This window comes from Theropithecus gelada, chromosome 10 (genome assembly GCF_003255815.1).
Source record: "Theropithecus gelada isolate Dixy chromosome 10, Tgel_1.0, whole genome shotgun sequence".
Classification (NCBI taxonomy): domain Eukaryota; kingdom Metazoa; phylum Chordata; class Mammalia; order Primates; family Cercopithecidae; genus Theropithecus; species Theropithecus gelada.
In genome coordinates this window covers 44,287,367-44,302,066 of record NC_037678.1, presented here as the reverse complement: position 1 = coordinate 44,302,066, position 14,700 = coordinate 44,287,367, and the positions used below count along the sequence as shown (strand labels likewise).

The 14,700-nt window shown below is 46.3% G+C and overlaps 2 protein-coding genes across 3 annotated transcripts in view; one reads left to right on the top strand and one right to left on the bottom strand.

Annotated features, from left to right (window-relative positions):
* Positions 1 to 2,382, bottom strand: part of LOC112633655 (serine/threonine-protein phosphatase 4 regulatory subunit 1-like) — an 85,275-nt gene extending 82,893 nt beyond the window's left edge. The window contains exons 1-2 of one of the 2 annotated variants that reach the window (XM_025400447.1): positions 2,357 to 2,382; positions 2,164 to 2,208 (exon numbers count right to left, since the gene is read on the bottom strand). In XM_025400447.1, the coding sequence (XP_025256232.1) occupies positions 2,164 to 2,208; positions 2,357 to 2,363 (52 nt within the window). In that variant the 5' untranslated portion in view covers positions 2,364 to 2,382. Of the gene's footprint in view, positions 1 to 2,163; positions 2,210 to 2,356 lie in introns of those variants that run through there. The other variant, XM_025400448.1, reaches the window with a different exon arrangement.
* A 137-nt stretch (positions 2,383 to 2,519) lies between these two features.
* The window catches only part of RAB22A (RAB22A, member RAS oncogene family), a 59,400-nt gene continuing 47,219 nt past the window's right edge, over positions 2,520 to 14,700 (top strand). Inside the window, exons 1-2 of the mRNA XM_025399572.1 lie at positions 2,520 to 2,811; positions 3,879 to 3,958. Coding sequence (XP_025255357.1) covers positions 2,776 to 2,811; positions 3,879 to 3,958 — 116 coding nt within the window. The 5' untranslated portion in view covers positions 2,520 to 2,775. The remainder of the gene's footprint in view (positions 2,812 to 3,878; positions 3,959 to 14,700) is intronic.

Genomic DNA, 14,700 nt, shown 5'->3' with positions numbered 1-14,700 from the left:
TACCCACAGATTTGTGGGAAATCGAATGTTGTTGGTTTAAGCCATTGAGTTTTGGGGTGGTTAGATAACTGAAACAGCTAGAAAATAGCTTTCCAGTCAGACCAAATACCAAATCTATGAATGAGAAGCACCACATGGCAGCTAAACATTGCTTATCAATGGAAATGATACAACTCCTTCAATCTGAGCATGCCTACCAGTTGAAACATGCAGCTCGGTAAACCTGGATCTATACTGTACCGGGCTCAACAGTGTTAAATAACCACTAATAATGACCACATTAATCACAGTAACAGCAGCCAATATTTACCAAGTGTTTATTACATAGTAGGCATTGTGCTAAATCCTTTAATCATTTAATTCCTTACAAAAGCCTTTTGAGGTGGGCTGCTATAATGCCCATTTTACTGATGAGGTCGCTGAGGCGTAGAGTGGTACATTGACTTGCCTAGGATCACACTGCTAGTAAACAGTGATACGGGATTTCACTCTTGGCCATTGGATTCCACAGACACCGAGCTCTTAACCGTCAGCTTTTGACCTTTCAAAAGTGTTATGCTACTTTAACAAAACCGCCCCTTGTTTTGTTTTGTTTTTTTGGGACGGAGTCTTGCTCTGTTGCCCAGGCTGGAGTGCAGTGGCGCTCACTGCAACCTCTGCTTCCCAGGTTCAAGTGATTCTCCTGCCTCAGTCTCCCAAGCAGCTGGAATTAGAGACGTGTGCCACCATGCCCGGCTAATTTTTGTATTGTTAGTAGAGACAGGGTTTTATCATGTTGACCAGGCTGGTCTCAAACTCCTGACCTTAAGTGATCTGCCCGTCTCTGCCTCCCAAAGTGCTGGCATTACAGGCCTGAGCCACTGCACCCAGCCGAGACTGCGCCCTCTGAGTTAATGTGTGTTAAGAGTTCAACACTGGGCCGGGCGCGGTGGCTCACGTCTGTAATCCCAGCACTTTGGGAGGCCGAGGTGGGCAGATCACGAGGTCAGGAGATCGAGATCATTCTGGCTAACATAGTGAAACCCCGTCTCTACTAAAAATACAAAATATTAGCCAGGCATGGTGGCGGGCGCCTGTAGTCCCAGCTACTTGGGAGGCTGAGGCAGAAGAATGGCGTTAACCCAGGAGGTGGAGCTTGCAGTGAGCCGACATCCTGCCACTGTGCTCCAGCCTGGGCTACAGAGCAAGACTACGCCTCAAAACAAAAGAAAGAGTTTAACGCTGTCTGGTCCATGGTAAGTTTTCAGTACATACCAACTTTTACTATTAGGAAACCTACAGGTATGGAAGGAAAGATGAGAGGAAGTACTGTATATGACTGGCGTACAGTACACCCCCAATTAATGTTAGTTATTTGGATGATTTATATAGGGCTTCTTCACCAGCAGCACTCGGGTGCTTGGTATCTTTCTGTTTCCCACATTCTGTGAGCTCCCTGCGTGTAGAGCTGTTTCCAACACATCCTTGCAGGTCCGGAGCCCAAAGCAAGTAGCTGCTCAATAAATGTTTCTTGACGGGAGAGGAAATGCTTCCTTCCTTCACCACAAATGCAACTTGGATTTCCAAGATGACACCTCCCCCAGCTACCAGCCCTTAACATGATTTCAAAGAAGAGGGCAAGAAGGGACAAGGGACCCACCCAAGAAATGCGGGGGCCAATGGACTCCACGGGATAAGAGATGGAGCTGGGCTTGTGGCCAGGACATTTGAGAAGTCCGTGAATTCCGTGGCTGGCCACACCGCGAGCGGGACCTCCCCAACCCCCCAGCACTCCTAAAAGTCCCTAGGAAAAGGGCGAGGCCCTGAGAGGGAAGTCACCCAACTCCCAGGTGGCGGGCCCCCCGCCCTGAGTCGACTAGGACTTGGAACTACCCCCTCCGCCCATCCCGGGGCAGCTGCAGGCGTAGGAAGAAAAGAAGTGACAGGAAGTCAAAAGTTTCCCCAACAACAAAAATCCTTCCCTCGAGGGAAGGGCTCCCACCCTCAGCCCGCCCCGCCCAGCGGGGAGGGACCGCCCCCAGTGGATCTAGGCAGTTGGGGGTCCCGCTGTTCTGGTCCTGACGAGGAGGGCCTGGCTTGAGAGTTCCCTGCCCCGCGCTTCGTGCACCCTGAATTCTTTGAGAGCGTCCCAGGGAGGGATGGGGTGCCCCAACTCTTACTTACAGTCGTCTAAGTCATCCTGCAAGTCCACAAAGTACAGGGGGATCTCTGAAAACCAAGAAACACACAAGGAGTTACCAGGGGGCTGCGGCGAGAGAGGACGGGGTCGGGCAGGGGCCCCTCGGCCTCGCGGGGTGGTCACGGGGCGAGAGGGAGGGAAGCACCCCTGGCGTCCCCCGAACCCAACCCCACTCACCCGCCATCTTGGGATGGGCCTGGAGGCGGGACGGACGGGGTGGGGGAGCCTGTAGACAGGGGCGGGGCCGTAGGTTTCAGGCCCCGCCCCCGGCCCGCGCCGGCCGGTCGGCCCCGCCCTCTCAGTGAAGGTGGCTGCCGAGGTGGGCGGGGAGGTCAGGTGACCCGGCCGGCGTCCCAAGATGGCGGCGGCGGCGGCGCCCGGAAGGCCGCGGCGGCGTCCAGGCTGCTAAGGTGGGCCCCACGCGGCTGGCAGCGGACAGGCAGAACCTAGGGCCGGAGGACGGGCGGCAGCCGCCTCTGCGCGGACCGGGGCTGGGCTGTCTGGCGGCAGCGGCGCCAGGGGATGCTCCTGCTGGGCCCGGCCTCTCCTTTCTCAACTTAGGGCGGCGGCGGGCCCGCGCCCGTGGCTCCCGGGCCATGGCGCTGAGGGAGCTCAAAGTGTGTCTGCTCGGGGTGAGTGGCGGTGGATCTGGCCGGGAGGGCCACGGGAGGCTGGGCTGGCGGGGACCCCGGATCCCCCATGTCCCCTCATTCTTTCCCCCATCCCCCGTCCAAGACGCTGTCTGCCAGCCCCGTGGACCCTCCCTCCAGGTCAGGAGCTGTCCCGCCCACTTCTTGCACCCTCCAGAAGGTCCTGGAGGCCGGAGGGACCCTTCCCCTTCCCCTTCCTCTTCCCCTTCCCCTTCCCCTTCACCTCCCTGGAGCCCATGGACTCTTCCCGCCCCTTAAAGAGCAAACAGCCCCGCCTTGCCTCTCCATTGCATCTGGGTTAGGAGAGGCTTTTAAATAGTTTTCTCCCAACTTACCAAGGTATTAGTTGGGAGGGAGTTGGCCGAGTCTTCTCAAGCAAAACCCATAACAGGTCTTTAGGTTTTACAAGCAGCATTAGCCTACTTTGTCTCTTGAGGGTGTTTTTGAACTTGTGGGATACCCCTGCCACTTCTCCAAAGAGTTACTTTGCCAAGTAACTCTTCCCGTGGAGAAAGGGGGTGTTCAAATCAGGAAGCCCCAAAGACTAGTTTGAAGCTTCAGCTTCCTGTGTTGTCAGGAAGGACAAGGTTGGCCATTTCAAAGCCTTCTTTCTGAAATTGATGCTGTCATTCCAGTTTCTGCCTTAAAAGATAGACAGGAACTCCATTAACTAATCTTTATTCCCCCAAAATAGGGTGGGGCTAGGATTCTTCAGAGATTACTCAGAGGTAACCCAGGAGTTCAAAGTTTACTAACATATGTTAGAAAGCAAGTGGACTTGTTACTTTTTACACGAAGCAGAAACTTTGGGTCTTTCAAAAGGTCCTAATCTGTCTTAAAAACTGCAAAAACCTCACTCTTTTAGCACATTTGGAATTTCCTAATTACTCCGCTGAATTTTTATGACAATCGCTTTTGTGTTCCTCAGTTTATAAAATTTACACATCTAGGGTGATTTTTCTAAAATCCTGAACTTACGCCACAAAGTAGTTTTTGGTGTCTGCCAAAAGGTAAACTTTTTCTCAGTCACACGTCTCATTCTCTTTCAGGATACAGGTGTAGGTAAATCGAGTATTGTGTGGCGGTTTGTGGAAGACAGTTTTGATCCAAACATCAACCCAACAATAGGGTAAGAGATTTTTATTTGATACACATCTAAAGATGCATTGAAAATCCTTCCAAATACGTAGTGTGTTACAGGTGTAGGCCCTGCACTTTATATTCATTGAATTCTGAGTCGCTGGTTCACATCATCTCTGGAAGACTTGAAGGAGTACAGTGAGGATCTGTGTATTTTAGGAAAATTATCTTCAGACTTGTTGGGAGTGAAAACTTAAAAATGCAAATATGAATTGGAGCTCTGCTAATTATTAGAATAGACACAGAAACTTCAATCTATAAATATCAACAACAATTACACCTTGAAATAAGGCAGATGAAAATAGATCCTGGTGCTATTCTTTCAGGCATATCAAGTAAAAGACATTTAGATGCTTTTTGTCCTTCCTGAAAGTAGTAGGCTGAGATCTGAACGCTTACACATGCCTGTACTGGTAGTAATAAGAAATTAATAAATTCGTATTGAAATGGAAGGTTTTTTCAGTTCTCTGGTTCTATGGACAAGTAAAGTTGATTGTTCATATGTTTTTGACTCTATAAGAAAACTTTTCATTTTGCAATACTAATCCTTTGACTACATAAGAAGTTGTGTTTTATAGGCTTTAATACTATGTTAGCTTTATAAAACTAAATAGGTGCTATGCTGTAGTTTTATCATCAAACCCTCAAATGCCTTCCAGCATTTAAAGAAAAAATCAATGTTATCCATCGCTAGGATAATATTGGCCTTTGTGCTCTATGCAGATCATTCTTTGACTAATAGAGATATATTTTACAGCCCAGGAGAGAAACTGCCATAAGATTGTACCCTGAGAAATTATGAGCTCCTGTTATCAGAGGTTATTTATTATTTATTTATTTATTTATTTATTTATTTTTTGAGACAGAGTTTCACTCTTTTTGCCCAGGCTGCGGTGCAGTGGCGCAGTCTTGGCTCACTGCAACCTCCGCCTCCCGGGTTCAAGCAATTCTCCTGCCTCAGCCTGAGTAGCTGGAATTATGGGTGTCCACCACCGTGCCCAGCTAATTTTGTATTTCTAGTAGAGACAAGGTCTCACCATGTTGGCCATGCCGGTCTCAAACTCCTGACCTCAAGTGATCCGCCAACCTCAACCTCCCAAAGTTCTGGGGTTACAGGCATGAGCTGCCACGCCTGGCCTATGTGTTCAATATTTTTTTATCTACTTTTTTTTTTTTCACCCAGGCTGGAGTGCAGTGGCACAGTCATGGCTCACGGCAGCCTCAACCTCCTGGGCTCAAGCCATCCTCCAACCTCAGGTAGCTGAGATCACAGATGCACATTACCACACCTGGCTAATTTTTTGTACTTTTAGTAGAAAAGGAGTTGCACCATGTTACCCAGGCTGGTCTTGAACTCCTGGGCTCAAGTGATCCACCCACCTCAGTCTCCCAAAGTGCTGGAATTACAAGTATGAGCCACTGCACCCAGCCTATCTGCTTTTTTTTTTTTTTTTTTTTTTGAGACGGAGTCACCCAGGCTGGAGTGCAGTGGCGGATCTTGGCTCACTGCAAGCTCCGCCTCCCAGGTTCACGCCATTGTCCTGCCTCAGCCTCCCAAGTAACGGGGACTACAGGCGCCCGCCACTACGCCCAGCTAATTTTTTTGTATTTTTAGTAGAGACAGGGTTTCATGTGTTAGCCGGGATGGTCTTGATCTCCTGACCTCGTGATCCGCCTGCTTCTGCCTCCCAAAGTGCTGGTGTTACAGGCATGAGCCACTGCGCCCTGCTACCTCTCTGCTTTTTTAAACCCTGTGGGGTTTACACATTTGAAGGCATGGGGATGAAATTCACCGATAAGTTTCTGCAATTAAAATGCTTTTCCATATCCTTTAAGAAAGAGCTGGGTATGACACATGTAAAACGTGACCCCATCCATCTCAGGGCTTTCCTGTCCCTACCTGCATGGGAGAGTGAAGTGTTGCGAAGTGACAGCAAGTACTGCTGGTGATTCAGCGAGTGACACACTTCACACTGAGTCAGAGCTGAAAACTCAAAACCCACAAGACACCCAGACACCACCTTGGCTAGAAGTGCTCTCTCAAATAAGAAGAGAGAAAAGTGAAGGGTGTAGCTTCATGCCTCTTGGTGAGGCCTGTGGCCCCTTCCTAAGTGTCCACTGTTCCCTTGTTTTGCCAGTGGCTCCCAATCTACCAGATGCCTGTGGCTGCTGAGCTGCCTCTAGTCCACTCTCCACACCAGGAGATTTGGCTCACATTTTTACAGGGAAAACAACATACAAGGCTTTCTCCTCATTTTCTTTTTTCTGCCTTTCTTTATTTCTTTTTTCTCAGCTTTATAAGGTGGCTTCCTCCTTTGTGACCAACCCCAAACATACCCCTGAGCTCTGGATCCCCACCTCTTCATAAGTTACCCTGTTTCTTCCTCAGCCCTATCATCTTGTCATAGCCTGCACACAGGTTCCGAGTCCACCCCACTCCACCACAAGAGTACCCCTCAGACGGTGGAACTCCCGAAAGAAGTTACCACTTCCTCAGCTGCTGCTCACTCCTCAGCCCTCCGTCATCTCAGCGCCACCCACCATGCCACTAAAACCGTCTTCCCCTGGTGCCAGTTTCCATCTAATAGCCAAAGTCAAATGGCCTTTTCTTGGTAGTTTTCTTTATTCATAGAGTGCCTGCTGTATGCCAGGTGCTAGACTGGGTGCTGGTGCCTAGACCTGGGGTGGGCAAACTGGGGCCTTTTCGCCCGCCTCCTGTTTTTGTAAATACTTACTGAAACAGTCACACCCAATTATGTAATTATTGTCTTGCTGCTTTTGGGCTACAATGACCAACTTGATTAATTGCAACTAAGACTTGATGGCCCACAAACCCAAAAATATTTGCTGTCTGGTACTTTTCAGAGCAAGTTTGCTGACCCCTGATTTAGACAAAATGGGCTTCTGTCCTCGTAGACCTTACCTACAAGGAGGAGCTACATTGTGACTAGTGTACAGGAAATGATTTATTCTTTTTCTTTTTTTTCTTTGAGACGGAGTCTCTCTCTATCGCCCAGGCTAGATTGTAGTGACACGATCTCGGCTCACTGCAACCTCTGCCTCCCATGTTCAAGCAATTCTCCTGCCTCAGCCTCCCATGTAGTTGGGATTATAGGTGCGCATTTGGGAATCCGCCCGCCACAATGCCGAGCTAATTTTTGTATTTTTAGTAGAGACAGGGTTTTACCATGTTGACCAGACTGGTCTCAAACACCTGACCTCAGGTAATCTGCCTGCCTTAGCCTCCCAAAATGCTGGGATTACAGGTGTGAGCCACTGCGCCTGGCCAGAAATGATTTATTCAGCCTTTTTCTGTGTTACAAAGGAGAAACGTGCAGTACTATGAAAATGTGACGGGGACCTGACCTGGGCCTGTGGGGATATCTGTTTCCTACAGTGATGAGTGGAAGTGTGAAGCACCTAGCAGCACTGGCATTTAAATACTGAAAGATGAATGGATTAGACTTTCAATTCTAAGTTTAAGAATAAAAGTTGGCTGGGTGCGGTGGCTCACACCTGTAATCCCAGCACTTTGGGAGGCCAAGACCGGTGGATCACATGAGGTCAGGAGGTCAGGAGTTCGAGACCAGCCTGGCCAACATAGTGAAACCCCATCTCTGCTAAAAATGCAAAAATTAGCCAGACGTGATGGCGCATGCCTGTGATGCCAGCTACTTGGGAGGCTGAGACAGGAGAATTACTTGAACCCAGGAGACGGAGTTTGCAGTGAGCCAAGATCGCGCCACTGCACTCCAGCCTGGGTGACAGAGCAAGACTCCATCTCAAAAAAAAAAGAAAGAAAAGAAAAAAAAAAGTTTTTGAAGAGTGGAAGTGAACTAGGTGGTGGTGGTGGGGGATGGTGGGTAGAAAAGAGCTGGAATGGGCATGAGGAACAGCAGGGACCGTGAGGCAGGAGGGCAAGGGAGGTTGGAAGAGGGGTCAAGAGGCTGGGGTGGCTGGAGGACCCACAGCAAGAACCAGGAGAGACAGCAGGGAGGTTGGTGAGCCAGCAGGGACCAGTCCACAGGGCCTTGGAGACCAGGGGAGGAGCCGAATCACTTACTGCAGGACACATCCCCACTTCTCAGATTGAAGCTCCTCTGTCTTCTCTAGTTCCCTTCCTGCTTCGTAATCGTGCTTCCTCACTGCAGTCTCCTGGTCTCTCGTACTGATTTGATAAATGCTGGTCTTCCCCAAGCTGTGTCCTGACTTCCCATGTTTCTCACCTCCCTCCGTCACCTCACCTTCACCTGTGTCATGTGACCTCCAACCCATGCCTCCAACTCATGATTTGGACCTAGTCTCCTACAGAACTCGGTCTTTGTTCCTCCTTCAGTCCTGCATACCTCACGTGGTATCTGTGTTCTTCCCTAAGAGCTCACCTGTGTTGTATCATGTAGGAGAGCATGGACCTTGAAGAACCATGCTCCCTAGACTTAGGGCCTTGACTGTGTGCTAGCAGGGAGAATATCCGCACAAGTGACAGAGCCACTCTTTCGGAGGTAGGGGGGTCATAGTCCTGCCTACCTTATGGGGGTTTTAGGAGAATTCCGTGACTCCATACACAGAGTGGGCTTAGGAAGTGTGCAGTAAATGGTGGTGGTGTGTAGGGGTACTGTCAACATATCTCTCTTCACCCCACCCCCAGCCCAATCCCCAAACCCCATTCGTATCCATTTAAGAAAGGGCCCTCTGGGACCCCCTCCTGAAGGAGAGCTTGGGCCCTCCTTCCCATCCTCACATCTAAGCCCTCATCCTATCTTGCCAGGGCTATTCAGCTGATTTCAGAACCAGTTGCTCTGTGGCCTAGCTCTGCCACTTGGAGTCAGTTCTCCTCATTGTTGCTGTGTGAGCTTCATTGAAGACAAGGTTGATCCCCTCAGTCAAAACCATGGCAGAGGAACCCTTTCCTAGCCTGGGCCCAGCCTCATCTCTCCTGTGCTTTGTCCATGTTTTTGTTGCTCACTTCCTCCCCAGCACACACCAAGCAGCACCCGTCCCACGCCTGTGTTTTTGGCACATGCTGTTTTCTCTCAGGGCCCTTTCTTTTCCTTGTCTCCTTGGCAAATTCCTGATTGTCTGTGCAAACTCAGGTACATGTTAGTGGCCCTAAAAGTTGCAGACTCCAGGGTCAGCAAAGGCCAGGCAAGAATGTAAACAGGGGATGGACCAGGTAGAAAGGCTGGAAGGAGGCTCTCAGGCATGAACTGTCCAGACTCCCTGCCCTCCCTGCACCACATCCCCTCGTTCATCTTCTTACCTCCAGGGACACTTTGCTTTGGTCTCCTTCAGCCTTGTCATCCCTTTGTATGTCTAGAGCCCACGGTTCTGAGGTAGACTCTTGCCCATTTGCATTTTGTCTCTTCTTGCTTGATGTCATGTAACTCAGGTTGTAACCGTAGCAGAGATTTTCAAAGCTGAGGCTTTTTTTCAGACATATGCATGTCTCTGGTCCCTTTTCCAGGATTCCAGGAACCCCCTTCCTCCACACTACACATGCACTGCAAGAAGAAGAGGCCCCCATTAAAATCACCACCGTAGTGAGCCATTGGGTAGTGAGCCTATTGTGTTCCTCAAGTGTGCTGGAGTAGAACAGTGGCTACCTGCACGTGGGTGAGTCCTACTGCAGCAGCACCAAATTCCCTCTCAAGCTCTAGAACTACAGATTCTGCTCACCATAGAGCCTGTGCCCACAGGTGACACCTAGGGACTGTCCATGTATGTCCCTGAGCTCGTGAGCTCTCTCTCAGAGGCTTGAATCTCTGCTCCTCTTTCCATGGACCTTGGGGTAGAGGAAAGGACCAACTGTCCTCAGGTACTCAAGCCAGCAACCTCGGCTTCCTTCTCAAATCCCTCCTAACTCACCATCTTCTCCCTCCAGCCAGTGGTAAGTTCCTCGCTCCTGTCCAAGCCACCTCCCAAATATCCCTCCCTCTCTATTGCTGTTATGTGACCTCTAGGGCTTCATCTTCCTTCGTGGAGGTGAGACATGGACTCTAGACTCTGATTAGATCGCAGCTCTGCTGCTTGCTGCCTAGTTAACCCTGGGCAGCTTATTTTATTTATTTATTTTTTGAGATGGAGTTTTGCTCTTGTTGCTCAGTCTGGAGGCAGCGGCGCAATCTTGGCTCACTGCAATCTCCGCCTACCAGGTTCAAGCAATTCTCCTGTCTCAGCGTCCGGAGTAGCAGGGATTATAGGCACCCACCACCACGCCCAGCTAATTTTTGTGTTTTTAGTAGAGATGGGGTTTCACCATGTTAGCCAGGCTAGTCTCAAACTCCTTACCTTAGGTGATCCACCAGCCTTGGCCTCCCAAAGTGCTGGGATTGCAGGCATGAGCCACCGTGCCTGGCCAACCCTGGGCAGTTTAATCTCTGATCTGTTTCTTCATGAGCAAGTAAGGATAATGATAGGACCAGCTCCGTATTGTTAGGAGAATTCCAAGAGAGGTGCATTTAAAATGCTTAGGAAAGTACCATGGATACTGGAACTCGATAAATGATAGTTATTATTCTTTTTTAATTTTTTATTTCTGTTTTTTAGAGACAGGGTCTTGTTCTGTCACCCAGGCTGAGGGACACTTTGAGCTCACTGCAGCCTCAAACTCCTAAGCTCAAGTAATCTTCCTGGCTCAGCCTCCTGAGTAGCTAAGACAACAATAGCACGAGCGTTACGCATCACCATGCCTTGCTAATTCTTTTTATTTTTTGTAGAGATGGGGTCTCACTGCGTTGCCCAGGCTGGTCTTGAACTCTTCGCCTCAAGCAATCCTCCTGCCTTGGCCTCCCAAAGTGCTAGGATTAGGCATGAGCCACACCTTTTTGCCTATTCTTTTGTAAATGTTTAAATCTTTTGAAGATTTTAAAATTATTTGTATCAAAGCAACATGTATATGGTTTTTAAAACCTGAAATAGTGTTACGAGGCTAAGTGTTGTATAACGGTGCTCTACTCTGAGCCATTCCCTGGAGGCTTACTGTTGCCTTCACATTTAGCTATTCTTTCTGATTTTTTGTCCAAATTCTTTCATAACATGCATGCACAGGTTGAGTATCCCATATACAAAATGCTCCAAAATCTAAAACTTTTTGAGCAACAATATGACACTCACAGGAAATGCCCATTGGAGTAATTTGGATTTTTGGATTTGAAATGGTGAACTGGTATAATGCAAATATTTCAGATTCTGAAAAATTCCCAAATCAGAAACACTTTTTTTTTTTTTTTTCTCCCCAAAATCGGAAACGCTTCTGGTCAGCGTTTCAGATAAGGGATACTCAGCATATACTGGTAGTTTTTGATCCCTCTCTCCTCCCCGCCTCCTGTTTAAGGCAGTATCTACTGATTATTTTTCTTTGAAAGAAGGGAATTTTGCCATCCTCCTCCTCCCACCTCTTTCTGCACATTTGCCCTCCCTCCATCTTTCCATTAAAGTTCTCTCACTGGGAGTCAATGTGCCGTGGTGTTTAGCGCCAGCCTGTCTGCCTTCACCTCCCAGCTCTAGCACTTAGTTGCTCTGTGGCATTGGACAAGTTATTTAACTTCTTTGTGCATACGTTTGCACATTTGGGAATCCTCCTTGGCATCTAATTTGTGGGGTTGTTGTGAAATTGAATTCAAACACATAAAAATTGCTTAGAATGGTGTATGCCATATGGAAAGCATTTGTTATTTCTTAGCAAATGACAAAATTAAATTTTAAAAGGTTATTTTTTAATCTCCCACTATGATTTTGAACTTTATATAAATGGAATTAGTATACACACACACATACATGTAGTGTGCTTCTAGGATGATTAGACTGACGTATGGGAAAAAAACGATTCTTGTCCCTTACCTCACAAAGTAAACAAGAATAAGTAGAAACAGATCACAGACCAAAATTTAAGACTATAAAAGTTTTAGAACAACATTGGACATATAGGACACACAAAAAAACAAAGCCTAAAAAGAAGCTGGAGTTGATCAAAATTAAACACTTTTGTTGAATTCAGCATTTGTTGAATTAAATCACCTTGGCACCTATGAATTTATATATGTGTATGGGTGTATTTCTGGATTCCCTTTTCTGTCCCATTGGTCTATTTGTCTGTCCTTCTGCCAGTACAATATTGTGTTCATTGCTGTAGATGTATAGAAAGTCTTGGATTCAGATAGTATATGTCATCTAGTTCTATTCTTGTTTTTCATATCTGGATCCTCTGGGTCTTTTGCATTTCTGTATAAATTTTAGAATCACAGTGCCCAGTTCCTCAAAAGAGCCAGTTGAAATCTTGATTGGGAACACATTGAATCTCTTGACTAATTTGGGAAGAATTGACATCGGATCAATATTCCATTTTTGATCCAGGAACATGATATATTCACTGTTAATGTAGGTCTTTTACCATTCTTTCAATCTTTTGCCATTCAGTTTGATGGCTGTTTATAGGTTTTTTATAAATGCCCATTATCAGGTTGAGGATGTTCCCTTTTATTCCTGAATTAATGAGATTTTTTTGTCATGAATTGTGTTGAATTTTATTAGGTGGTATTTTACATGTTTTGAGCTGTTCATATTTTTTTTCTCTGTTAAAATGGTGCATTACAACCATTGAGAATTTAATACTGAAATGTTAAACCAATCTTGCACTCCTAAGATAAATTTCTCTTGGTCAATATACATTATTATTTTTTATATATTGCTGGATTTGATTTACTAAAATTTTGTTAAGGATTTTTATCTCCATGTGGTTTTCTCTTTCTCTAGTTTTGGTGTCAGGACCTCATCAAATGAGTTGAGGAATGTTCTTCTCTTCTGCTTTTTTGGAAGCATTTGTGCAGAATTCAAATCATGTCTTCCTTAAAGGTTTAGTAGAATTCACAAATGAAACCATCTGAGCAGGGACTTCTTTGTCTGAAAATATTTAACTACAGATTCAGTTCCTTCGGTAAATACTGTAAAGGCCTATTCAGGCAACTATTTCTTCTTGAGTAAGTTTTGGTAGTTTGTGTCCTTCAAGGAATTTGTTCATTGTATCTCTGTTTTTTTAATTTATTGGCATAAAGTTGTTTACAATATCCACTTCTTATCCTTTTAATACTTTGGGATCTGTAGCAATACCCCCCTTCCATTTTTGATAGTGCTAATTTGAGCCTTCTCACTTCTTTTCCTGAACTGTCCAGCTATAAGTTTATCAATTTTATTCATCTTCTCGAAGAACCAGTTTTTGTTATCTGAGCCTTTAGAACTGTAAATTTCCCTTTAAGTGCTGGTTTAGGTGAATTTCACAGATTTTGATATGTTGTGTTTTCATTTTCATTTAGTTGCATCTATCATTTCTCTTGTGACTCCTTTGAGCATTGGTGGCTTAGAAATATATTTTCTAATTTCCAATTATTTGAGTATTTTCCAGAAATTTTTAAATTATCGATTTCTAGTTTAAATCTATTGCGAGTACAGGCGTGGTGGATCACGCCTGTAATCCTAGCATTTTGGGAGGCCAAAGCGGGTGGATCGCTTGAGGTCAGGAGTTCAAGACCAGCCTGGCTGACGTGGTGAAATCCCATCTCTTGCTAAAAAATACAAGAATTGGCCGGGCACGGTGGCTCACACCTGTAATCCCAGCACTTTGGGAGACCGAGGCAGGCAGATCACGAGGTCAAGAGATCAAGACCGTCCTGGCCAACATGGTAAAACCCCGTCTCTACTAAAAATACAAAAATTAGCTGGGTATGGTGGCACACACATGTAATCCCAGCTATTCAGGAAGCTGAGGCAAGAGAATCGCTTGAACCCTGCAGGTGGAGGTTGCAGTGAGCTGAGACCATGCCAGTGCACTCCAGCCTGGTGACAGAGCAAGACTCCATCTCAAAAAATACAAAAATACAAAAATTAGCTGGGCGTGGTAGTAGGCACCTGTAATCCCAGCTACTCAGGAGGCTGAGGCAGGAGAATTGCTTGAACCCAGGAGGTGGAGGTTGCAGTGAGCCGAGATGGCACCACTGCACTCCAGCCTGGATGACAGAGTGAGAACTCCGTGTCAAAAAAAAAAAAAAAAAAACTATTGTGGTCAGAGAACATACTCAGTATTATTTGAAAACCTTTTACATCTGACATTTATTTCCTAGCCTAAGATGTGGTCTGTCTTTGTGAATGTTCCATGTGCACTAGTGAAGAATGTGCGTTCTGCTTCTGATGTGTGGAGTATTCTGTAAATGCTAGTTATTCATTTAATAGCACTGCTCCTATCTCCTGTGTTTTTACTAACTTTTTTCTCTTATTTGTAGTAAAAGAGTATTTGAAGCAGCCCTAATTAAAGATTTGTCTATTTCTGTTTTTAATCAGGTTTTGCTTCATGTTTCGAAGCTTTTGTTATTGAGTGTATATGCATGTAGCATTGTTTTATGTATATTTTATATAACAGATCATATATGTATTTATATATTATATGTGTATTATATATCATATATATGAATTATATATTTCTTAAATGTATATATGTTATATATATATAAACAGAGACAAGGTCTTGCTCCACCTGCCAGGCTAGTGTGCAGTGGTGCAATCACAGCTCACTGCAGCCTCAACTTCCCAGACTCCTCCTACCTCAGCCTCCTGAATAATAGGACCATAGGTGTACCTCACCACATCTGGCTGATTTTTTCATTTTTTTATAGAACCAGGGTCACTTTGCTTCCCAGGCTAGTCTCAAACTCCTGGGCTCAAGCCATCCTCCTGCTGTGGCCT